Below are 24,965 nucleotides of genomic sequence, written 5' to 3' on the forward strand. Positions count from 1 at the left end.
AAGGCATGCTCACACAAACTAACAAATAGGAAGAAAAGACAATGAAAGTGACAATGAACCTAACCAATGGTAAGCAAGGGGTGGACTCTAAGCCCTCTTTAAGCTGACAATACATCTTGCAACAGACAGAACACCAGGCTGCGCAAATACAGACAAATGGAAGGCAACACTGTAAAGGGTACAAAAAAGGTAAAGGCGGAAATTTGTGATGGGGTAAATAAATGAAAAAAAAAGATTTATAGAGAGCGCGGAAGACAAAATCCTGGCACACAGAAAAGAAGTAGTAGTCAGAGAGGTGTTGTAAGAAATTACAAACAAAAACTGAGAGGTACTGGAGAAAAGAAAAATCATGAAGCAGTAGGTTATTAGATTAGGACTGGGGAGGTGTAATGGAAACAAAGCATGCATGGATCTAGACGGTAATTCAACAAGGTTTAAAGTATTTTCTAAACGCCTCATGATCCTCAATACTTCTCATACTTCATCGTAAAATATTAATGTGGTTTTAGATCATATTCACTAAACATTCACACCGGTGTTCTATCGGGTCAGCATTAACATAGGAGTGATTTGGACGAACACTGCTTGTATTTCCCTACCTGTGTTGGCTGCAAAGTTGGGGTACGTTTCCCCCATAGGTTGATCTTGCTCTCAAAGATGGGAAATAATACATTTCTTACTTGGAAAACTCTATAATTGTGGATTCACTGTACATCATATTAAACATGATGGTTTTAAATGTGCTTTTGTCCATGAAAACTGGTCATCATTACAGCCCATTCAGAATATCAGATAGATGGCATGGAGGTCCAAATGTGGTGGGGATCCTCCAACAGAGCCATTGGCAGCCATGCATTGCTCTTTGCAAGTGATATATAAAACAGTTTGATACTTCTATGGTACTTTGATCTACTGAGCTTTCATGGGTACATTTTAAACTGAAACAGGGTTACCCAATGCAAAGTACCACTCTTATTGTTGATCAAGGAGGAGAAATCAGATGACCATGATAATAGTCCATATGTTACCGTGAAATTACTACATATGGCGAAATAAAGTTATTTGAAATTAATAACTGGAGTGTTAAGTACCCACGCTCTCTCACCAAAAGGTCAATATATCAGATGGCATGGTATACAAGAACGCTAAAGTTTACATACTTATTTTGTTTTCTTAAATTTTACTTACTTTGGCGCTAAATGGATTTTTTATGAAGAGACACATCATTTGATAAATAAAGGTCAATGTATCTGATAATCATATTCAGCAGCAATTTATTGGAACATGTGATTACATTCTGGTAGTATTTTCATGTAGGTAATTTGGATTTCCTGAATGTGATAAGAGACGGCGTCACGTTCCGTGACCCATTTTCAGTCAGTCTTTCATTTTTAATGAAATTACATATCAAACCTTGTTGAACACATTTGAAATGCTCGCTGATAAATCAACTGGGTGCTGTGGACTTTACAGTTGGTAAAGCTCAGTGGAATTTAATGCATCTTCCCCACTCAACAAGAAAAAAATACCAACCTTTATTGGCACAAATACTAGTATGAAAATGTTTTATCACTTATTCCTTGAAAGAAACTCGTGACAATTTTCCAAAACCAGCTGGTGTCCTCAGCCTCCAAGACCAAGGTCCGCCCTCCTGTTAGTTTTTAGTGTGGATAACTAGCCTTTGAAACATTTCCAACCTTCGGGAGCCACCCTGCTTGCGAGACAAGACTGTAGTCAATTATTCAGAAAATCATCTGTCCATATATTACTTTTTACATAAAGGAAGGGGCTCCTCCACGGACACTGTGATAACAGGAAGCCCAGTCTCAGACATATAGACTCCCAATGAGGAAATAAAAACACTTTGAAAGCTAAATTTTTGTCTCTCTTTTATAAGATCTCAGGAAATAAAAAAAAGGGTGCACATCGGAGAGGGAGAACTGTATTTGAAAAAAAATAGGCACAAGTTCCGATCAGACGAGTACTGGTCAATGTTGCAGCTCAGCAACCTGCAACTTACGACTTTAGGAAAACAAAGTCACCAACTTTGGTTTCACAGTGCTCTGGTAGGAACAGACCTTCACAACATGGGTGAAGGTTTTGTGGGAAAACCTTGTCAAAATCACATGGGAGTAGGTGTGGCTCCCTGAAACACACCCTGATCACTTCTGACATGCTCTCAGACATCTAGAATGATACAGTGCGGTCTCCTCCTCGTTAAGACCTCTACATTTCACGATCCCTTTTTCGTGTAAGGATCAATAATATTCCATTGTTAACGTTTCTGGGCCTGTCAAGGTCTGGTCCATGCAAAAGTGAAACTTCTTTGGTAAAACTAGGTGAAAAGGCTTTTAGATTGTCGTCTTGTGTACATTAGTCTACTCCTCCTGCCCAGTGTGACCAATACACCTTATTATTTTGTTTACTTTTGTCCAATTCCCCTGTTCATTTTTGTGTTCCAAGAACAATAGCTTTGAAGGCATCATTGCTGTTTTCTTGCATTTTGGGCAATTTAGCCCTATTTGGGGAGTGCCTGTGAATTCCAATGCAGTATTCTTTAGCTGTCCAAGAACCTCAGATATGAAATGTTTATATTGGCAACTTAGTAGGATTCTGATGATCTGTAGCACAATAAAGTCTGTAATCTTTCAGTAATACAATTTCTCCTAAAAATTAAAGCACTAGACTTGAGACGAAGCAAGGCATTTTGGTATCTTCTGCCAACGGAAATATATATGTACTGATTATATATCTATCTATATATGCATATAGATATATATATATAATATGTCAATGTTGCTTCAATAATCCTCTATCACAGAATTCATTTGCGGACTAAAGAAGAGGCGAGGCTTTCTTTGACAAAGACAACTATTGTTTTCATTTGAGATCATCCTAAATTAAAAAATAATACATTTGGAAATATTCGTATTTTTGGTCTGGAATGAAAGCCCTTTCCAATCACCATCCCTGACACGCTGTAGAACAGTCTTTGGAAACCGTTGGCAGGAGGGCAAAACAACTCTAAATGTCTTTACTTTCGAGGTAGCCCTCCTAGCCTCAGATCATGGCCAGGTTCTCTGAAGTACTGTGTGTGTGCGGCGTCGTGGCCGTGCTGCTGTCCGACTTGTAAGACTTGGGAGCTCGACTCGCCTTGAGGAGCACCAGGAAAGTCTCTGTGGTGATGGCCCCAAATTCAAAAGCAAAGGTCCCATAAAAGATGAGGACGTTGATGATGAAGACCCACTCACAGAGCGCCGCCACGTGTTGCAACAAGACACTCTCCTGGATGAAGAACACACCGCCTGGGAAGAACTTAAGTCAAGGAAATTTGCCAATGACAACATAGTGCACACACTGCAGCGCTGGAACACAAAGTGGAAAATGCAACAATAGACAGAGTCTGGAAAATGAAGCATCAAGCTGTTCTTACCAGAGCTAATAAGCGACACATCACAATGAAGTTTTTACCCTAACAGAAGTTAGTTAGGCTGAATAAGTAACCAATTGCCTGATGCGTCACAAACCAAACATTAAGGTACACAATTTGCTTGCAGAATGGGATTGTATTAGTTGACTAACGTTACAGTTTCGGGTTGGACTTCGTCATACAACTTTAACTTGCCTTTCTCACTTGCATTAAATGCTGTCAGGTAAAATAATGGCCGCCATTTTCCTCAATTAACGATCTAACTACTATTGCAGCTGCAGGCATTTTGCAAGTTCAGAACGCTTTGAACGGTGCCTTATAAGTTTCACTGAGAGTGAAATAACGTGAAATAAAAAATAAACTTGTAGTAATATAACTATGGTTGCATGCACAGAATTTCAAACAGGAAGTCTTGCAAATGCCTCAAAAGCACTAATTTTTATTGATTATGGGAGGCTGAGAGACAGAATAGGGCTCATCAATATTCAAGTTTATAAGGAGCAAGTTTCACGGTTTAGACAGCAGATCTATTACCTCACTAACCCGATGCATCTGTTTAAATCCCAGTCAGAAGAGTAATATGATCCAATCATCGTAGGTGAGCACTGGGCAGTGTAAAAGATAACACGTATGCCGATTAGTATTATGTGTCTGGATAGTAAAGTTCAGTAGCCAAATCAGAAACATTTATTTATTGAAACAGTTTTGATTGCACCACTCAAGGAATATTTCAGCGTGGGACCTATAGAGAAGACTAACATGTTTAATTAAATTTAAAAAATATCCTGGGGCAGCCTCAGGAAAGCAATAGCTCAGAACAAGTCATGTGGCCATTATTAGTTTAAATATTCGCTAAAATAGTTTCTCTGAATATGCCTGCAGTTTGGGATTTGTCTTGATGTTGATTCACGTTTAAGTAGATATCTCGACTGAATAAATGACATAATTGTCCTCAAGTCCTGCTAAGTGGCCCCCATAGATGGTGTGATACTTTCAGACAAAACTAGCTTTAGAGGCAAGAGTTCTCTGCGATTTGCAGTTTGCTGTTTCCAATATATGGACAAAGGGCCTAAAATGTCCCAGCATCCAAAGTGACGTTGCTCAAAACCGGAGACTGGCTGAGAAGTCTCTAATATGTCGTTGACGCCATACCAGTGACCTCAGTAGATTTAGAAGCAGAATTTTCAGCAGACGGGTAGGAGTTGGACAGGCCCTCTTGGAAAGTAAAGAGTTTGTTAAGTTAGTGCTATAAAAAACACACCCACATTTGTTAACTATTTCCCACTAAGACGAAAGTTAGTTATATTGAGGTTTAAAACACAGCATTGATTTTTTTTGGGGGGGGAAACTTTTTGGGGATAACTCTCTTCGAGTGTTTATCTCCTTATCTCAGTAGTGCTCAGTAGTGCCCTATACCGCGCCACTACTGTGCATCTAGGTTCGCTGGCGGCGTGTAGCAGACCAGTATGCATTGGAGTCCCTCAGGGGTGTTTCTTGAGCCCTATGCTCTTTAACCTTTATGTCACCCCACTGGCCAAAATAATCAGGTCTTACGGGTTTGAGGCAGTATCGTATACAGACGATACCCAGTTGCAGATCAGCTTTTGCCCTGACCCCACAGATACAATGATCTGGTTTAAAAACGGTATGACCCACATTGACAGCTGGATGGGCCAGAATAAACTACAGTTAAGCAACAGCAAAACAGATATTCTGTTCGGCAGGGCTGAAGATTATTGGTCAAGCAGTTGGAGGCTCCAGACACTCGGCCCTTGTCCATCTCCAAAACAAACCGTCTGCAACTTCGGAATTACCATCAACAACAAGCTGTCCATGGCAGCCCATGTCAACTGTGTATTAGGCACCTGCTACGGCATTTTACGGAAGCTACGAAAAATCTTCAAGTGGCTACCAATCGAAACCCAGAAGCCACTTGTGCAGTGCCTAATCGTAAGCCGCATGGACTATGAAAATGCCTTACTGGCCTCTATAAATGAAGACCTCTTCTCCAAACTACAGATTCTGCAGAATACCGCGGCCAGATTAATTTTGGACCTACCTTCAAGATCGCTGTCCTGTCCCAATTTAAAACTCCTTCATTGGCTTCCAATTAGGATGAGAGGGCATTATAAAAGCGTGTGCCTAACACACAATAGCATCTATGGCACGGGCCCTGGCAATTAAGGAAAAAAAACAGCAAAAATATCAGCCCGCCAGAACTCTCAGATCCAGCTCCAAACTTCTCTTAACTCCTCTGCGGGTTCGCACTGTGCGAAACGGATGCCGCTCCTTTTCATATCTTTGGAATAAGATTCTGTCCCACATCTCGTCTATCCCAGAAACCCTGCGCTTTCGCAGAGAACTAAAAACACGGTTGTTCCTTAAATGAAACGAGATAGAACCCAGGTAGTGGAATCATCTGCAAGCGCCCTGAGACTTAACGGTGATGTGTGCGCTATACAAGATTCTTTGACTTTGACTTTACCCTGTCTCGACACACACTAACCCCCCTCCAGCATCCTAGCACAGACCAGGTCAGCTACCCGCCTGTTTGGTTCTACACAACCTAGTCCAAATATGCCTCTGTTGTATACATATATGGAGCCTGCATTTTTTTCTTCATTATTCATACTTTCCTAGCTGTTTTTGGTCTTTTCGTTTAACATCCTTTTTGTACCAGTGAATAAATGCACAATGGTCTTCTGCCTGAATCCTAGTCTGCGTAAAAGAGACACTGAAATGAAATACATAGATGTTTGCCTCGGGTACAAGCAGCGGGCGGTGGAGGGAGGGAGTCTCCACTGTGGTTGGTGGAGGTGAAAGTCCTGCCCTACGTAACAGCAAGAACAAAAAGTCTGGGCCCAGGAATTCCCTGTCTTGAACTCCTAGCTAGGACTGCCCTCGCCTGCACACGTCTACTGGCACCATGGCATAGACATATTGCCTGGCATTGACCTCGTTACCCAAAGTTCACAGAACCCATGGATGGAAGTTTACATCGGATCTATTTTTAAACATAAAATGAAATCGTGTGGTTACTGAACTATTTCATACATATTGATACAACAACCAGAAATGAAATTAACAAAGTTTAGAGGACAGATGCTTTAATAAGTGGTGATAGATACCTGTATGTAAATATGCTCTTCTCTCCCTGCCTAGTTCTCTCTCAATTGGCGGCTCAGTTGAACCCACTGCATGAGGACGTAGGTGAGAGCACATCTAGACACATAGCGCTGTTCCGTCTGACACCTTCACTGCTTTCATGTATCTCTTACAAACATAGAAAATGTTGAGCTATCCAGCCTTGGCTAAGAGAATATAAATTATATCTTTTTTCCACTGGTGTCTTGCAGTCTTATCTACCTTCTGGTTTTATTTTAACAACTTGCCCCTACACTTGAGCTAAAAGTTACATTGAAGAACTGTGCAAGATTAACTTATTTGTAGAACACATATGGTCTTATTTCAAAACAAATCACTGCATGATGTCTGCCCTTTGCTGAGTGTCCAACACTTGGGCCACGCACTTACAGCCCAAACGATGCACTCCTAATAATTCTAGAGTAAATCCCGAGTAGTCATAAAAACTATTTGTGAATTGGATCCATATTGCAAGTACCCTAAGGTGGGTAATATTTGCAAATATAAAACAGAACGCATTACCTTAAAAGTTTCTAAATATGTAATGAGGGTGTGCTCACCAAACTGTCCTCAACAGCTTTCTGTAATTCTTGGCTTTAATAGTCTTTCTTCTCTTTCTGGTCTCCCACTGCATTGTGGAGCCTGTAGTTATATGTTTTATATGACCATGACCAATTGAGAGGGGGTCTTGTGATCACTCTGAAAGATGAGGTTGGAACTGATTTAATGGCCACATGATTGCAAAGCATCAATTACTGCAAGTCCTCTTTCCTGGGTAATAATTATTGGCCAAAAAAAAGCTTTGACCTTCTAACTGAGTTGGGGGAAAACTTCTCCAATGCCGCAATCTGAGGATGCTCTTTGAACAAATAAAGGCTGATGAAATCTCTTTCAAGCCTTATGCCTCACACACAGGCTCTGTCAGCTGGATGAAAGGTCTGCTGGCATTCCGCATTCCAATTCACCTTCTGGGGCTACTTCCTGAACGTCATCTCCAGGAGTGAAGCTGCAACTTGACTAGCTTTGAAAAACGTTCCAAGTAGTACACAAACAAATGGATAAGGGTGATTGTGGTATACGCATTCTTCACGGCCTGAATAGTGGGAATGAGAAGTTGCAAATTTGTACTACCCACTTGGTGACCACGTCCTCTAACGCCCTTTTCCCAACATCATCCATCACCTGAAAAGTAAACACTGTAGGGAGCATAGTGGGAGATAGTGGGTCGAGTCATTCTCAAGAGGCTCATCGGTTATGGTCTACAGACCAGGTTCCAGAGTTGCCTCAGGTCGTATGTAAGAAGACCTGAGATGACTAATAACATGAACCGAAACATCAGTCATCAATCTGAAACCATAGAAATGGAGCTCTGGTCCATCCCATACAGTCCATAATAACGTCTACTATGCAGATCAATATACCTGAATGGAGCTACTAATGAACCTATATGGGTTCAAGCTGTTACATGACAGCAAAGAATACTCAAGTATAAGCTTAGAACATTGGTTGCTGAGCAGTGTTCTTGCAACGTATTGCAGCTACTCAGTTTTACAGCAGAGTTACACTCTACGCCAGAGTAGCTCTGATTGCTGGATTTGTTTTTGATGCAGAGGAATAAAGCACAGTCCTTATGTCTGAGAGAATGCATTAAGCACTTCAGAAAGTAGGGCATGGCTTAGAAGTGGATTAGTGCACTAACCTCTTAGATGCTACAGGAGGAACTGTAGTCCGTTCTTGCGTCCATGGTGCAGTTGCACCAACTGAGGAATTTGTTGAGTGAAGGTGTTGAAACTAGGATTGTGGCAGTATGGGTCTATGTAAGAACTGGAAAACAAAGGAAATTGGACGTTTATGGGATGCAGTTTAAATATCTCTGCACCTAACATGGCCGCCGGACTCTTCAAGTTTAGACATTCTTGTCCAAATCAAGTGCAAGTGCAGACTTCTGCAACTTTTTGCGTTGGAGAATGCTGCCGAAGTTCGAGTGAGAGTGGGACCCGCAGGGGTCCTAGTTTAGCTCCTGTATGCTAGGACACTCACCTAGAGTGTTTGTGTGCCATGATTTGTGTGGGTTCTGGAAGTCTTGGGCAGCAACGATAGCAGCATGTAGTGGAGGTACTGAGAGGACCGAAACTGAGCTGGGTTTTCTGCAGGGGCCAGTCTTTATTGTGAAAGGACTGAGGGAGCTGGCTCATGGTTGGGAGATGTACCAGGAGTAGGGTATGATGGTGGCTTGGAATAGTCAGTTTCAGATACAATGTTGAGTCTTCTACAACGTACTCAAAAGCAGAGGCTCATCAATAACTGCTTTGATAGAAGCAGCACTGGTCTTGCCAAAGGGCTCAGTCATAGTTCAAATTATCCTATATCCAGCATTTTGGTAACCACCACCTTGATGCACTCCACAACTTTGTCTAATATCATGTATGTCTTACACATGACAGGCAAGCTGTCGTAAATGTCAATGCTTTGTATGTAATCGAAAAGCTTGATACCAACACAATTCGTAAATTTCAAAATTGAAGCAATGGAGAAAGAGCAGGACTACAGGAGTTAAAAAAGGTAGAGAAATCACTATCATATCGTTTGGCAAAGGTGGAGGGATTGTACTGCAGACTACCACAGCATATAGAATGGAATGACAGATTATTTGCAGATGAACAAAATTACACGATCTTAGACAGTGACCCGGCACCTACATTAAAAACAGAAATCAACACCTTGATTGACAAGGCCAAATGCAAAGGATAGATATGTACTCAAGAGTGAGATTTTTTAAGGGAAAAGAATCCTAGAATCCCCTAATTCTACACCTTCCGTAAAATTCATAAAAACCATGACCCTTTCACCTGGAAGACCAAAAGTCTTACGAATAGGATCTCTCCTCCAGCCACTGTCACGTTTTTGTGATCATTTCCTGGAACCAATTGTACAAAAGAACTGAAACATACATCAGAGACACAAAATACCTTCTTGTCCATATCAATGACCTTGACTTTATAGAGAATGAGCTTGGATGTAGAGAGTCTTTATACAAGCCTTCCTCAAGACACTACCCTAGAGGTTATCAGAGAAATTATAGAAGAGGATGAATGGGCCCACTCCACCTCAATACACTTTGTAATGGAATGTGCAAGACAGGCACTTCCAAAAAATATTTGAGTTTTGAGGCCCCCATTCCTATAAACACATGGAAATTCAATGGGGAGCACTTTTGCCCAGAGTGTGGCCGGACTGTTTTTCCAGAATGTAGGGAAGAAACACATTCTTCAGAATGACAAAACCTACCTGCCACACATCACAACCTGTATACGATACATAAATGATAGCTTTGTGATATGGAAAAGTGACAACACAACAGCATTATGTTTCATAGCATGGTTAAACAACCAAGAAAGGACTCTCAGATTTACCCACACTTTGAGCAATAAGACTCTCACATTCTTGGACATAACCTTTTTCATGCATGGGGTAAATTACAAAGAGATACCTTTCACAAACCTATTGCCAAAAACAATCTCTCGACGTTTGGTGGTTTTCAGCCGCACTTTCTGTGGTAAAATCTAACATATGGGCAGTTCCTGCATATCCGCAGGAACTGAAGACTGATACAAAATTTCAAAAACAAGGAAGACATACTTGTTGATAAACTAAGGTAACGCAGCTATCCTAAACACATAATTCAGAAAAACAGGAAAAAGATTAAAAAAATCAAAACCGCAAAGCATTATTTGAAACTAATAAGGAATAGGAACAACCCCCATTGGTATCCGTGACCACTTACAACGTTGCGTCTGATTAGGTTTTAAGAAAAAAAACGCAACTGGCGTATACTCAAAGTAGGTACAAGTCAATGGGACTACCCTTTATTTTCCCACAATAGAGACAAAAGTCTAAGAGATTCGATAGTGGACACCAGACCTAGATTTAAGACAAGACCACAAAATACCATACTGAATACACTAGGTCTACCAGAGCAGAGAGTGTGTGCCATCTCATGGCACCCACTAAAGAGATTGATCTGGGATTACGTTCAAAGTGGGACCTAAGAAATCATACAAACTGTAACACTGAACAGTTTATCTACATGATAACATGACCTTGTAACTTAAGATATACAAGAATGACAACTAGATTGGTCAGTATCAGAATTGGCAAACACAGAAGTAACATTCACTGCAGGTATGTCACAACAAAAATGGCGGAACACTAAGACACACGGTGAAAGACCTCAGGTAGGTCATTTGGAACAGGTGTTGGTCGAACCCTGAAACTTAGAAAGGGTTCTATTTGAAAGAGAGCAACTGTGGATTGTCCACCCAAATAAACGGGCTGAATGATAAAATATCTTGGTAGAATATAACTGTAGCACATAAGTTTCCAGAAACAGTATACAACTGAACACTTCACATCTAACTTTGATAATGAGGAGAGAACTTGTTTTATTATATTCTAACAATCTCCAAAAAGAATGGATGACAAAGCAGTATATAGGATTTATTGACCTTTAATAACTCATCGTAAAATAAAATATACAACAAACTGCCCAGGGAGCTCTACCACAACAGGTCGTTTATGGTCAAAATAGATGGTGAGCCACTTAACAACAAACCTGTTTAACATGCCATACTTTTAAAATATGTCACTACTGATGACAGGACTATGACAACCAGCTTGCGTTGTAGTTCTTTTAGGTGTTACAAGAGGCAGGAATACATTTTCCAGCCTCCCTGTAACACACACATGCTGCTGGATGAGTAAGCGTCGAGGACGCAGAGACGTGCCTCGCTGCAGAGAGATAAAGTTGATTAAGAATCATATACTCCATCCTACCTATGTGCAAAAATATATGAAACGCATGCAGATTCCAACAGCAAAACAGTTTTGAGGCCACAAACTAAGGGCGATTAAGAAGCACTTGCAATACAGTCATTCATCACATTATCGCAACACAATCATGTAATGCAAAGCATATTTCATTTAACACCAAACAACTCGACCCACCCTAAGATGCGGGTTACGGGGAGCCAAGTAGGTTTATACGTGGACACAGTCCCTTGACGAAAGAAGTACTAATGGCCGCAGATTGGATATACCACATGACTGACTATGGCAAAGGGCAAACCTAAAATATATGTTTTATTCTGACAGTAGGACTACAGGGACCATCTCACCCCTTAACCTTATGATGCCTGCCATGTAGATGCAGATACAAACCTACTGTTTTTAATACGTAAATGTGCATATTGTACAGTCTAAGATTATTTTGTATAATTTAATTCACAGGTTGTCTGACATGCATTTTAAAAGTATATAAATGTACATATTGAGTGATTCCTACTCATGTGTGCATGAGTTAAAGGACAAGGAATAGCGGATATTGCACAGGATCATCAGATATGTATATCTGAATGATTTTGTGACATCCATTTTCTCTTCTAGTCCAGACCATAACAAGGAAAAAGTCTGACCAACTGGTCTGTATAGTTGTGTGCATGTTTATTTTTACTTTTTTGACTGAATATCACGTATGAATCCATGTAAGAGTGGCTGTAATAAGTAACCTTGACATATAGGTATTATCATACTTAATGGTCTTGATGAAAGCGGACTGACCCATAGGACATTTAAATGGCTGAAACATGTTGATCTCAGATGTATCGGGTCACTACACCCTTATGGCATTGCATTGCTTTTAACCTGGGCAAAGGATCTTCTGATTAAAATATATTAGGATCCAGCAGGCAATTTTAACTTGCACTGATTTCCTAAGGAGAACTTTAAGCACTCCACTTACAAACGCGTTGAGCCCACCCACTCACACTAGGTGAGTTGGGTGTGGGTCCGATAATGAAGCTGGCTACAGGTTGTACCTGTGGGAGAGGACCCAACAATATATCCTAAGATGGAGCGATCGTACCGATATACCTGGGTGTAGATTTTACACCCCAAAAACGTTGGGCCACGCAACTATCTCTGGGAACAAAAGTGGATTAAAAAAGATAGGTCAAGCCTCTCTAGTGGAATTACTTAAAACAGTTCGGGAGGCTGAGGGCTCTAACCAAAAGTACAGGCTTCTCGCTCCTCCATAGTGTTTGTTCAGATGCATCAGTTAAAATAGCTCATAGACCTACCCTAAGGTAAATTACTCTCTTCCAGTTGCTGGAAAATAATGTGGGACGATTGCTAAACTTCCTCAGTGGAGCCATCCTTTTCAGTTTCTTGAACAACATCAAAAGAGAGGCTCAGGCTTTTCATCTTCCTTAATGCAAGTGAAAAAAGATTCTGAGCTACCCACCAGGAATAGGTTTTGAGCACTTTAGTGCGGAACATCTGACTCTGCTGACCATTCTGGCCCCAAGGGCTTAGTGTGGCTTGACTAATGAGGGACAATAGTTGCCTCTCTTGCTATTGATTCACTTCCTAGGCTAGTCCGAATAATCTGATAGGCTTCACCTACAAAAGTTACATGTGACTAGTAAATGGCAAACGTCTTTGAGGTCAAGTTAACAATGTGAATTTTTTTTTACAACTGACAAATAATAGACATTGGAGGCTGAATAAAAACGCAACATTTATAAAATGAATGAAAGGCAACTTTTGGAAACGAATTTGAAAACTCCAAACATGATTGTCTATAATATACCAATGTGGATCTAAGTTGAGGAAAAGAAGTATGAGACAATATGTGTTGCCATCATGATAAATGGGTTACATTTTATTTATATATAGCTTGCATACAGTTGCTATGGGTCTGTATAAAAAACGTATGCGCCTTACTAGATTGGGGGCTTGCGTCTCCCACTGTCAGCAAATGTATTGGCATGAAGTAAAATTACTAAAGTAAGTAACCACCCCTTGTAAAATAAAACATTTTAACTCTAAAAGTGAAGAAGCCTTTTCCAGTTTTTAGGGTTGTTGTTAACATATGAGGACAGCAACGGCAAATGACTGCAGACATCATACTTGACAATCATTATTGCCACTATATGCTGATTTTTTGCATACAGTTGATTTTGTCGATGTCCGAGGTAGACCTGGAGCCACAGCTGAGGTCAGAAAATGGTGCAGAGCGAGTAACATTTCCGATCATTGGATGACAACCGTTCTTCCTCAGGATCACCTATCACTTAAAATAAAAGATTCAAACAATAGCTTCTGGTGGACATTTTCAGAGTGCTTAGTTCAACACACTGCAGCTGGAATGGAGTTACTAACATTATTTTGGTGTGACAAAGGTGACACAGAGGTATAATCTGAATTTTCAGGGATTCTTTTCATAAAAACAATACTCGAGGAGAAAAAAATCATTATATTTTAGGGAGACAGTCCGGTGTGTCATACTTCAAAGGAAATCTGGCAGCAAGAATGGAGATGTTACCAAGCTACATTTTGTTAAGTGGTAAAAGTATTGCAGCATGTTGTCCATTTGTTTACTAATACATGGCATCAATAGTTACTGAACTGCATGGCCCAAAAGAAAACGAGGTTCAGAGCGTTCTCGGGCGTAGCACCAAAGATCTGGAACTCTCTCCCAATGGAAATTCGCAGAATCCCCTACATGGGGGCGTTCAAAAATGAAGTAAAAACAATCCTAATGAACAAGTTCCTGCCTTAATTTGTGCATGGCTCGTCTGTTTTCGAAGTGTCCGTTTTTTATTCTACTTTTTATTATCAATTATTAATGTCTGATTCATTGCCTTACCTATTATGTAACATTGTGCCTTACAGTTTTGTATTTAATGGGTTTTTTTTTGCTCACATTGATGTACAATCGAACAAGCTTAACATGTTAGCCTTCCTTACCTCAACGTTCCCCTACTTTGTTTCCCCTTCCCATTAATGTGAAGCGCTCAGGTACCCTTCGGGGTCTTGTTCGCGCTATACAAAACTTTAAAAAAATGTAATTAAAAAAGTTTAAAAACGGCTTGTAGCAGGCCGAGAGGGACGGAAGAGATCTGACAGGCTCTCTGTAGTGTTAGACATATAAAATACACTGCATTAACTTAAAACAATGCTGTGCTCATGCACTAATCCTGAAAGACTAAACCAAAGGTTAACAATGTGTCTACTCAATTGTCTTTTCTGGGCAACAGAATGTGCACATTGTAAAAGCCTAAGAACAAGGATATGTCACAAAAATGTGCATTTCCCTTAGCAGGTGGGAGGATTTAAGTTGAAACTACACTACATTTTTCACTTCTACTGCCAGGATCTTATCGCTCGCGAGATATCATTTTGTAATCACAGGTGGTCTCTTAACAGAACAACTGTACTGATGTTTGAAAAGCCTGAATAGTTTGAAGGAACTGGGATCAGTAGTTCCAGCCTTCATGGCCACCATCTTGAACCATGTATACCTCACCCTTATCTTTTGTAAGAAGTATACCCGTTTTCTATCAAGGAAGGTTAGTGTCAGTGATTTACAGGAGCAGAAAACGTGAAATATCAGGAACTTTACCTCAAACGATATGTTCCTGGAATACACCTAAAAAGTAGTATAATACACATTTTAATGCATGCAATGTCACTCATTGACTTCTCATGTTCAACAGACCAGCTCAAACTTGTTGAGACACATAAGCGCAAAGACTAAAGATCCATGTTTCGCCTTGTGCCATGCCCTGCTACACATAAGGACAAACTTGTTTAGGAGTGATCATTCCAAGGGAAGCTTATCCATTTACAAAATTGAAGATCCTTTTGGACAAAGTTTAAATCAGTCTTCTTTCTCGTTAACGGGCTGTTCAAGTTCAGACATACTAGACTAGAGAAATTTCTTGGTTATGCATTGCTGTCCAACTCTTTCATGCCACAAAAAATACATACCTTGAAATGGTCAACTTTAAATCAAAACAGACAGCCAAGCAAAACTAAAACAATTAGCCACGTCACACCATGCTCTGCCACCTCCCCGGGATGTGTGCTAGGGCTGTTAATGAGTAACCAGTTTAACAAAGTGTCTGATCACTGGCTTATATGGTTCATAGGTTTAGCTTGAAAATACTTGGAAAATGTGCCAGTGCGTCACGCTAACTTTCATTATTGCTGTGATCGAGTGCTTATTCTGTGAACATTCGGCATACTTACCTTGGAGAGGTCAGCTGATATTTTTTATGCCTACTTTCTACAGTTCTTAAATGGTATCTTTTGTCATATATGTGTGTGTTATGTTATTTTAATTGGGGTGAGTTTACACTGTGTTCAACCATCTTCTAGGTATCTTAGCAAGTGACATTCACAATCTTGGCAGCATCATTTACTGTGACCAGGATTCACAGTAACGTGGCCTTGCTAAATGGGAACTACAACTCTCCATGGTTTCACGGTTTTGTTGAGAGGGAAAGACAGAGGGAGAGGGAGTGAATATATATATATATATATATATATATATATATATATATATATATATATATATATATATATATATATATATATATATATATACACACACAAACAAAGTTAACCTTGCATAGAAGAAGACACTGGTTGGTAAAATATTTCATCCATTTATTAAGGCAGCTGCATACAGGAAACGTCGTGAAACAGTCACCATCATATCGCCAGCCAAACCGGTTTCGGGACTCTTATCCCTTTCTCAATGGCAAACAGCTGAACCTACGCTGTATCATGCACTTTATCCTACAAGAACCTTCCCCAGTGGGCGTGGCTACATATGCACAGCCTTATGGTTCTTGTAGTGCATGATTAGAGTCTCAAGTGAGTTCCTCGTAGAGGCACGAAGCTGTGCGGCCTCAAGCTTCTCGGTGTTATATATATATATATATATATATATATATATATATATATATATATATATACTACGAACAGAGTTTAAATGTTTACAATATGTATAATGTTTTGTTACAGTTGTATGCATTCATGCATGGAATTTTATTATACTGCAATCTTTTGGATGTTGTATTTTACACTGTGAATGATATTTCTTCCATGTCTATCAACTGATGGGAGGAGTTCCGTTTGTACATCAGTATATAACCACTTATGTCTCTGGGTCTTGTCATGTGATCAAGTCCGGGTTTCCCGGACGAAACGCGTCATGCTGCCATCCCCATTGATGGAATAAAAGCACACTATTTCTTCTAAAATCCTTGGTTTGTGGTCTGTACCTGGCTGTGTCCGTTTGGTTTCCTCGGCGCTTCAGGATTGTGGATTCTTATATATATATATATATATATATATATATATATATATATATATATATATATATCTATATATATATATATATATACACACACACAAACAAAGTTAACCTTGCATAGAAGAAGACACTGGTTGGTAAAATATTTCATCCATTTATTAAGGCAGCTGCATACAGGAAACGTCGTGAAACAGTCACCATCATATCGCCAGCCAAACCGGTTTCGGGACTCTTATCCCTTTCTCAATGGCAAACAGCTGAACCTACGCTGTATCATGCACTTTATCCTACAAGAACCTTCCCCAGTGGGCGTGGCTACATATGTACAGCCTTATGGTTCTTGTAGTGCATGATTAGAGTCTCAAGTGAGTTCCTCGTAGAGGCACGAAGCTGTGCGGCCTCAAGCTTCTCGGCGTTATATATATATATATATATATATCTCAATATCACTTTGCCACTTCCTCAGAAGCGTCAGGACTCACGTCTCGGTGCACTGCAGGGTCAGAGGTTAGTTACCCTGAATCGACATCCACTTTCCACCAAGCGCAAACTGCGCGAGTGTACTCCCCCCAGCAGAAATCACGTCATCATCACTTCAAGTTGGAAATAACATTTATTTCAAAGCATACAAGCCAGGACAAAACACGCTACGCGTTTCAGCGATAAACGCCTTGCTCTCCTATGGTATTGTGAATGGAATACTGAAAATGGTGCGGAGTTGAACAAAAAGGTCTGTCATGGATTGAGACAGGCAGCCCCAGGGGACGTCATAAGCTTGTCTCCTATCGGAGGCCACTCTCAGGTTTATCACGAGAGGTCAAGTTCAAGAGACCACAAAACAGTGTCTCAAAAAAGCTCGCTTTCTCATTCAAAGCGGTGCCGATTACAAGGAGGAGGACACAGAGGTTGTTAGTGTCCAAGTGAACTGTCATGATGTCAAAGTTTAGTATCACTGAAGTAACGGAATCTTTTTCCTGCCCTCGGATTGGTCCAGACGACTATCAAGTGGGACTGAAAAACTAGAGTGCAGAGTGGGAGACAGTTGGAAGAAGCCATTAAAAGCAAGCAAAAACCCAATCACAGAAATGACAGAGATGGTACGGAGATTTCATAATGGAAAACGGTTCCAATAGAGAGATGTAGTACTCAAACTCATTAACGGAACTAAATCATTCTACAAAATCCCGTTTCAGGGTCCAACATATGTGGGATGGCGCACATTGTCCTCGGGGAGTAAGGCTGAATTAGGACCTTACAAGAACACCAGAAATTGACATGGAAGTTGAAGTTATTAGTTTAGTTGATTTTGGACAAACACTCGTCTGTTGATCTAGTTTGCAACCAGTATGCATTCTAAAGTAGCAGCCACGTCATTTATCACAACGTAGGCAGCATATAACATAACTTCCATAACAGAACATCTTCCCTCCACTGACTGCACAGCACCACAAACTATCAGACTACACTCTGATGAAAACCTGGCAACCTTTTGGAAAGTGATTCCTGGACTACTGAAATTGCTGTAATGCCACACTAATACCAGGTGATAGAAAACAATAACAAACTTACAGCCACCCCACAAGCAAGAGATCCCTGAACTAGACCGTCACAACGATTGACAGGAACTCTCTCCATTATACTGCCCTTAGTGAGTCGTGATTTCACGCACTACACTGACACCACTAGAGAGCGGCTCTTCTCTTCTCACTCGACTGTCCTTCCAAAGACAGGAGCTCTCTGTGCTGGACTGCTCACTCCAAGGACACAAACTCTCTGCACCAGATTACCACTCCACAGACAAGAGTACTCTTCACTAGACTGCCCCTACACTCCCAGGGACAGGAGATCGCAGCACTAGATTGCCCTTTCAATGCCAGAAGCCTTCTGCACTAGTTTCCTACTATAAAGGACAGGAAGGCTCTTAACTACACTCTGCCCCAAGAACAGATCTTTGCACTAGACTACCTTTCATAGGACAGAAGCTCTCTGCACCGTATTTTCTCCCTATGTCCAGGAGAGCACATACATGAACTTACTGCACTTGATGGCACTCCACGGACAAGATCCAGTTATAAGACACTGCCCGCAAAGAAATTAGCTTTCTGTGCCAACCTGACCATTCATGGTCTGGATACATCTGCCCCAAAGTGTCTCACATAAAGAGGTCTTTTAGAGAAACTAAATATGAATAGCCACTCTGACATGTAATATTGGAGAGGTGCAGCCAGAGAGGTGTGGGACAGTAATTTTCTGGTGTTTTAATGTCATGAGCTGGGACTTACAATTTCAGAAAGATTGGCTTCAGTTTGGGCGAGGAGAAAAGCCCAGATTTGGGGCATAGGGGTAATCCAGTGTGCGTGGTGGTGGGAGAGGCCAATCTGTACTTCAGTTGTACCCTATGAGGCCAGGGGCCAGGCCAGCTTACAGCATGAGGCAGATTGCATTTTATATGCATTGAAAGTGTATACAGATATAGCTTCTCGCTGATTTGCCATATAGATGTTACCAACCAAAAGTACATGCTTTGAAAGGATACTCAGGACGAGGGTGACGAGACCCAAGCAGGTGAGTAAGGAGCGTAGGTGTCCGGTCCAGTAATGTGAGCGGGTTCGCGCCATGCGGTACGTCAACAGTGACTGCAGGCAGATGAAGAGCATGCTCGTCGGAAACGCCACCCCAGCACCAATGTAATGCAGCACCTTGGCATGGTCAACCTGGAAATAGGCAAAAAAAACTGTGGATTAGTAAACACATACATAAGCAGTAACAGATTCTAAGACAAAACAAATACACCCCGCCTTACAAGAAAAGTAGTGTCTTTTAATCACAGAAATGAAAACCTGCCTGGTTTCTGAGAACCTAGGACAGCAGTTCAAGTAGTCTTTCCTTTGTAATTATTTGCCTCATCTTACCAAGAAGGCACAAAATGACGATGTAGTTGCAGACAGATGAGGGAACAACATTCCTCTACCAATTAAGGAGTCCCGCAGACTCACTAGACCAACTTACACTAAACGTGATCAGGAGGTATTGTCTCTCTGGGAGTAAAAAGAGAAAGCAACAGCACTGTCCTCATCAAGCCTTCTCTGGCCCTGACGTCACACGAGGATGTCTTTCTCTCCTGGCTCACAGGAGCATCATAAGCGCACTTCCTCCACCTGTCCCCCAACATCATGAGAGAACATCCTGTAAAGTCATGTGATTACTGGAGGAGTGCTCTCCTGACCCAACACTCGCGTCATTATGAGGTGTTCTCCATCCAAGGTACTGTGAATCAATCCAGTGATCAGGTGGCAAAAGCTGCAGAGAAGGCCAAGGGTAAGAGGGTAGATACTGCATTCCGAATTGAAACACAGGGGATCCCTGACTTTTAGAAAAAAGGTTTTCAAAATAATTGGTGCTTAACCACTGTTCGTGTTTTTTTTTTAAACGTAGTTTATTGGGTTTTGTACATTCCTCATACACAGTCATATAATCTACCAATCAACATGACAATCCAACCCCTCAAAGGTCCCCACCCCACTGCCCCTTTTATGTTGTGCAATACAAGTACTGTGATGTGGCAGGTGGTCGAATGTCAATAAACAGAACTCAAAAATGTGTGTATCCTCAACTCCCTCCCCAACTGACCCGGACTCCCCCTCCCCCCCCCCTTGTCACAGGTGTGTACCTCGCTATTGTTCTGTTCTGTCTTGTGTGAACAGGAGCCACTTCCCTTTCAGTCTCTCGATATACCGGTCATAGCTCGGGGTCTCCTACTGCTATTGCAATCTCCTCTCATTCATCCTCTGTCTGATAACCCTGTAACGCTTGCACTAATGTTTCCCATGCCGTCGCTGCCTCCAACGCACTTTCATTGTTATTAACCACTGTTAGTGTTAACAAAGTCTTCACTCATCAGACTGCTTGTTCACCTGCTGAACTTATGACAAACCTTAAGAGGGGTAGGCAATTCACACACAGGTAGGATTGGCTATTTCCATTTAAAGAAGCTAAGCTGTAACAAGAAGTTCAACAACTGATGAACTATAGAAGGCATACATACCCTGACAATCTTATCTGCCATAGGAAAAATATACGGACTAAAGTACCCCCTGCAGCACATTAAAAGAATATTGCAAGTAACTGAGGAATTCTGTGACAATATAGAGGAGCAGGGCCAAAGGCCAAGTTCCTTTGTAAAGTAATTGAAGTCCGTACACCACAACCTTTCCTACATACCACTTATATCCTTTGTCTTGTGCTCTTACATTTGAATGAGATACAATGTTTGTAAACAGGAAAAATAACTTTCTGATCCGTAGTCCAAAATTATAAACACCAAAAAGCAAGCAGATATCTGTTGCAAAAAGATATTAGACTTCGTTTGGTACTAGCCACCTGGCCTATGGCAACATACTCTAACCATGAATCACCACTCACCTGATGAAGAGACTGCAAACCATACAAAACTCAGCAGCCAGGCTCATCCTCAACTTCCCCAAATGGACCCACATAACCCTTCACTTCAAGTAACTCCGCTGGCTTCCCATACCGAAGAGATGTCATTACAAGATGCTGATCCACACCTACAAAGCCATTCACAACCAAGGACCAGCCTACTTCAACCACCACCTGAACTTCCACCAACCCTCAAGACACCTAGACTCCACCTCTCTTTCCCTCACGTACAACCCCTGCATCTGCCAAAGCAACAGTGGAAGACGCTCCTTCCTCATGGCTAAATCCTGGAACGGACGCCCCTACACCTATGGACCACCACCTCTCTCCTGTAAGTCCAGAAGGGACTGGCTGTTCAATTGGTCCACCTGAAGCAGTAAGACCCTCAGCGCCTGGATATTCTCACAGGTGATTAGTTGCTCTTTATAAATCTGGCTTGATTGATTGACAAGACAGGCTTTTTTTTTAAGCTGCAGCTCAGAATGCGTAGAAATGCTCTCTTTCCTAAAATTACCCAAAACGTACAAATTATAAACCTGTTTCAACACATATCTCCTTTTTGCTCCTCAATATTAATCTATAAAAACATAGCTGATGAAGGAAAAGCCATCTTTTTTTAATTTTAAACTGAAGCTTTCATGTTGCTCTGTGACCTGCCTTTTCACTCCCTCCTGGCACTGGCAGTGGGCTTTGTGATGTCAAAACTCAACAGTACTAAGCTATTACTTTCGAGAATCTATGTCATTTCTTTATTATGGGCAACTAAGGACGTCGCAAGTCCCTTGAAATAAGGAAATTCAAGGCAAGTTTTTATACGAGGATTGCAAGCTCTCATATATCATAAAGCAATACCCAGCATAGTTTACCAACAGATTAATGTTAATTTAACCCTCAGGGTACAATAAAAGGTTTGAGAGCACAAAATAGCTGCATCACAACTGAACAAACGTCGCACGTGCTCCACCAGATCAAAGACCAAATCTAGTAGGAAAATACATAATGAGCAAAGTATGAATTTAATTATCATGCTCCACATAAAATATTTCTGCAGTGTGGCCCACAGTGCACTTTAGCAAAGTATAAATGTGGTGAGGTCAGGGGACTCATTTCTAGACTGTGCCCAGTGGTATAAAGTGTGGTACTCAGCTTGGTTAATCTGCGTGTGAACAGTGCTAGTAAATATGCAACTATCAGCAGTGTTTTTGAGACACACCATAGATTCCTAAAATGGAAAATCAATTTCCCAAGGTTTCCTTGGGTAGACTTTATACACAACCATTGGCTGATAAATTAAAAAGAATACATTACAGATGTTTATGGGCAGTTGCTAATGCGCAGTCTGCAAGACTATGGAGCACCAGGTTACTATGATGAAAACTGGGTGGACATGCATTCTTTCTCTGGCCTTTGGAGCGAGTTAAAAACCCTGCAAGATACTAAGATTTCTCTGGTCCTCCTCAGCTACCCCCCAGGCACAAATGGTATCCGAAGAAATAACAGAGCACCAGCTCCTTTCTCTCACAAGATCTCTTCCCAATGAACCCAGAGGCTCTGATAGAGGGCCCTCTAATCCGTCCATCTTCCCGGGATTACTGGCATTCAATACTTGAGGAAGAAGGACGAAATGAAACCTCCAATCAACGGGCTTCAAGCTCATCTCATGGAATTCCAATCCCTTTCTGGTGGAGTGATGCAGTCAGGTATCCAGGTCACAATATGCAAATTGAACCTAGTGCCCAGTCTTATTTCTATATCGGCAGTATGTATGGCAGCACATAAGCCATATTTTTAACCACATCGGTGTGGTACGATTTACCGCCGGGTGCTGACCCCTAATAGAAACGGGCGTGGTCATGACGGAACGGTTCTGTCATGAGCACAGCTCAACCGATGCTCATGATGGAACCGTTCCGTCATGAGCATCGAAGGGGCTAATCAAATGCTCCACCCCAGGATCATGATACTGTTCCACTGCGTGTGCAAGTAACCACAGAGTAAAGCATCATTTGCTGAGAGCACTTGTTAATCATTCCCCCACATATCTGCAATGGAAATATCTGCAAAGTCATATCTGGGCAAAAGAAAGCCACTGCAATGCCATAAAAATAGCTATGTGTTGTACTATGGGTCTTCAAACTGGGCGACCTCGAGTGATCCTAGGGGGGCGCCAGACTCTAGCTAAAAGAAGCATTATGCTGATAACAGTGCTTTGGTTTCAGGGAGCAGCAGTACATAGCTGCCAAGGTTTCAGATTGCCATATGTGACATTTTCAAAATTTCAGTGTAACTATGAGTGACATCAAGTAATGAAGACCAGGGAAATAAATATAAGAAATAACAGACATGACCAGCGGTTCCCCTCAAACACAGATGTAGCCTGTGGTTAACTTTAAAGGTATTGGTAAGGTTTTGCGAAATCAACGTTATAAGCAATGGCTTTTACCTTTAATTGACTGTATGATGTGACCAGCTGAATGGAAGAACTGTACTTTTCAATTCAACATTAAACTCAAAATTACGAAGTCGCAAGCGTGACTGGAAAATCTATAGGCCTGGGAGGTAAATCCCGTTCCGCTTACGGAATTTGCAGAATTTGGGTAATCTCGCGTTCCGTGGAGAACGTGAAATTGCCCAAAATTCTGCGTTCCGTGACTTCGCAAAAATATTTGCTTGTTTGCGTTCTCAAAATGAGTGTTCGTGAGATATTTCCCCCGAGCACGCAAACAGAGATTGCGAACAGGGAAAAAGCATTGCAAACAAGCAATTCCGCGTGTTCGCTGAATTTCTGCGTGTTTGTGGAGATTTTTTATCGTTTTGCAGAGATTTGCATAACACGATTACGCAAATTCCGCCCACCCCTAAAAATCAATAAATATTTTCGCACCAGACACAAAAGCTAATATAAGCTGCTCCCACAGTTGAGCCAGTTACGCAGCACATAAACAAGCTTGATCCTGGAAAATCACTGCATACACAGTAGCAATAGACATCTCGGTAGTCAGTATTCAGCTGCTCTATCGTTGCCCGCCGTTAGACTCTCAAAGCCAACATACCAAACATACATCAAACATCTCCTGAAATAAAATATTTCTTGGAACATCCTCCCGCTATGTTAGCTCCACGCGACAGGGCTCATTAAGCAGTGTGATTAAATCAATAGATGCGCACTGGCCCAGTGGTCTGGTGTGCAGCCGCCTGCTATGTTTAACGATTTTCATGGACCTCTACACACTCAGCACCTAACAAGCAGTAAAAAAAAAAAACAGATCCTCCAGAGAAACTGGTAACTTTAATTTAAAGCGACTCCATCTGAAGAGCAGGGCGTCGCCAAAGGAAAGTAGAAGGCCAGGGGGCAGCAGGACAGCGGGATTCAGATGCTGCAAAGGAAGTAAGACCGGTTTAAGTACCCCCTCTACCACGCCAAATTGCCAGGCAAACTTACTTTACAGCAATTAAATAACCACATGGCAGATGTTAACTATTGAAAATACTGCAGCTCACTCCGACAGCACTTACTGATGATTCAGGCGCCATGATCCAGTGGGCTAGGGTCAGTTACATGGCCAGGGTGGGCTGCAATCTACCTCGTTCCAACCACCGGCCGCGGCGACGACAAGGAGCACTCGGCTCTCAACATAATCTCTTTTACCGCCCGCAGCGTTTGACTCTCACCCCCCACTGACCTTAGCCTAATTAACTCCGACAAATTGGTAGTAGAACTCCCCAATGCCTTAAATCACACAGTAAGTGGCTGCACAGCACCTTTGGGAGAGGCGGCGGCCGTCAGAG

The 24,965-nt window shown here is 41.5% G+C and overlaps 1 protein-coding gene across 1 annotated transcript in view; it reads right to left on the minus strand.

Annotated features, from left to right (window-relative positions):
* Positions 1 to 2,853: 2,853 nt before the first annotated feature.
* Positions 2,854 to 24,965, minus strand: part of LOC147711528 (transmembrane protein 150A-like) — a 693,781-nt gene continuing 671,669 nt past the window's right edge. Inside the window, exons 6-7 of the mRNA XM_086922226.1 lie at positions 19,273 to 19,450; positions 2,854 to 3,305 (exon numbers count right to left, since the gene is read on the minus strand). Of these exons, the coding sequence (XP_086778352.1) occupies positions 3,061 to 3,305; positions 19,273 to 19,450 (423 nt within the window). The 3' untranslated portion in view covers positions 2,854 to 3,060. The remainder of the gene's footprint in view (positions 3,306 to 19,272; positions 19,451 to 24,965) is intronic.

This window comes from Lissotriton vulgaris, chromosome 5 (assembly GCF_964263255.1).
Source record: "Lissotriton vulgaris chromosome 5, aLisVul1.2, whole genome shotgun sequence".
In the NCBI taxonomy this organism is placed as follows: domain Eukaryota; kingdom Metazoa; phylum Chordata; class Amphibia; order Caudata; family Salamandridae; genus Lissotriton; species Lissotriton vulgaris.